This window comes from Nestor notabilis, unplaced genomic scaffold, assembly GCF_000696875.1.
Source record: "Nestor notabilis isolate BGI_N333 unplaced genomic scaffold, ASM69687v1 scaffold26996, whole genome shotgun sequence".
In the NCBI taxonomy this organism is placed as follows: Eukaryota; Metazoa; Chordata; class Aves; order Psittaciformes; family Psittacidae; genus Nestor; species Nestor notabilis.
Genome location: NW_009933836.1, coordinates 11,088 through 12,736, shown reverse-complemented (window position 1 = coordinate 12,736; position 1,649 = coordinate 11,088). Strand labels below are relative to the sequence as shown.

Genomic DNA, 1,649 nt, shown 5'->3' with positions numbered 1-1,649 from the left:
GAAGAATATTCCTGATGTTCAGTATTCTGTATGAATTGCTTGCTGTTTATATCACCTCACTTGAGTAGTACACATAAAGGAAATACATCCTCTGCTAAAGATTAAGTTCATATTAAAAACTACCCTTGAATTTGAAGCAATGGTTTCATCTAACTGTAGTTGAATAGAAATCATGGGTGCTTGCATACATGTGTCACAGGGAAATCTATTTTGGAAATGCTCTTCAGGCAGGATTCCTGTGTGATAGTCGCACTCTGCTTTGTGGGTTTGTGTAATAAAAGTGAAGCACATATTCCACGTTTCAAAACAAAAATGATTGGTACACATAATTATGATTGATCACAGAACCTGCCCCTTCCAGTGGTCCTTGTAACAGGCTCCTCCATAAAATATACGTGGATATTTTTATGTTTTGGTATATGAAAGCACAATTAAAAAGAGGGGGGAGAACATTGTAGACTGCTGCCTGATTTTTTTTTCTCTCTCTCTCTCCCCTTTTCTTTTTCAGAGGGCACATCTGCTCGATAACACAGAGAGGCTGGAAAGGTCATCTCGGAGACTAGAGGCTGGATACCAAATAGCAGTGGAAACCGGTAAGAATTCTGAGAGTGAGCAAATTGTCTTGCTTATGCACAGCAGTCTTCACAACACATGACATTTCAGGGAAACTTCAAAGGCGAAACAGAGACAGCAGCCCGAGATGTGGTTTACATATTGGGGAGACAATTGGGAGCTTATTTGCGCTTATCTTTTTTCAAGTTAAAAGGCATGACATCTACTGAAAACAGTTCCTGAGGTTTAAAAGTATACATCTGAAAAGAGATGGAATACTTTGTCTAAATTCTACATTTGTCTTAATATGCAGTTACATGTTGTCAGTTTACCCACCCGCAATGATTGCTAGCACACACTGCAGACTCCAGTTGTTTTTGTCTTTTACTTTTATTCATATATGTAAAAAATACCATTTAAATAAATTTATAAGGTATTAACTACAGATGATATATAACAAGGTTATCAACTGAATTTGCTTGCAATCAGTTCAGTGACTGATTATGTAGCTGTTCCTGTGCAGTGAAAGAAGTAAACAAACCATACCCCAAAATATACAGATGCAATAAAATTAAGGGAGAAGGCTAAACTGAGGCTTAATTATTGAATTAGTGGGGGTTTTATTGACAACAACTTTTCAGTTGGTATTTTCCTAAGGTTTTTACTCAGTTTTAACAATTTATGGTGGGGTTTTTTTAAACCGGCAGTAGTTAAGCCTCCAAAGTCTAATCCCCTTAAATAAAGCTTGTGCAAAGTTACAGAAACTTTCAGAAAATGCGTGTTCGAGCAGTGAAGTAATTTTCTGGCAGAGAATCCCAATTAATTGATATATTCCAGTGTCTTTTTAGAACTCAAGCCTTATTTAAGAAGTAAATTAAATTGAACCCTTGTAGAGTTAAATATGGCTATGTTAAATGAATGGTATTACTAAAGTGCCTGCATTATAATTATTCTGGGGTTAGCACTGTGCACAATAACAAAATAGGTGTATGGAACATACAGTGTAGGTTTTAGTGGGGACAAGGAAAGTTAATTCTCTTATGCCAGAGGATGACATGTTAGTAGAGATGGACATAAGGTAGCAATTAAGCTTGCTT

The 1,649-nt window shown here is 36.4% G+C and overlaps 1 protein-coding gene across 1 annotated transcript in view; it reads left to right on the top strand.

The window, feature by feature from the left end:
• The window catches only part of VTI1A (vesicle transport through interaction with t-SNAREs 1A), a gene marked incomplete at both ends in the record, with an annotated part of 11,420 nt that extends 10,827 nt beyond the window's left edge, over positions 1–593 (top strand). Inside the window, one exon of the mRNA XM_010017064.1 lies at positions 509–593. Coding sequence (XP_010015366.1) covers positions 509–593 — 85 coding nt within the window. The remainder of the gene's footprint in view (positions 1–508) is intronic.
• Between the last annotated feature and the right edge of the window lie 1,056 nt (positions 594–1,649).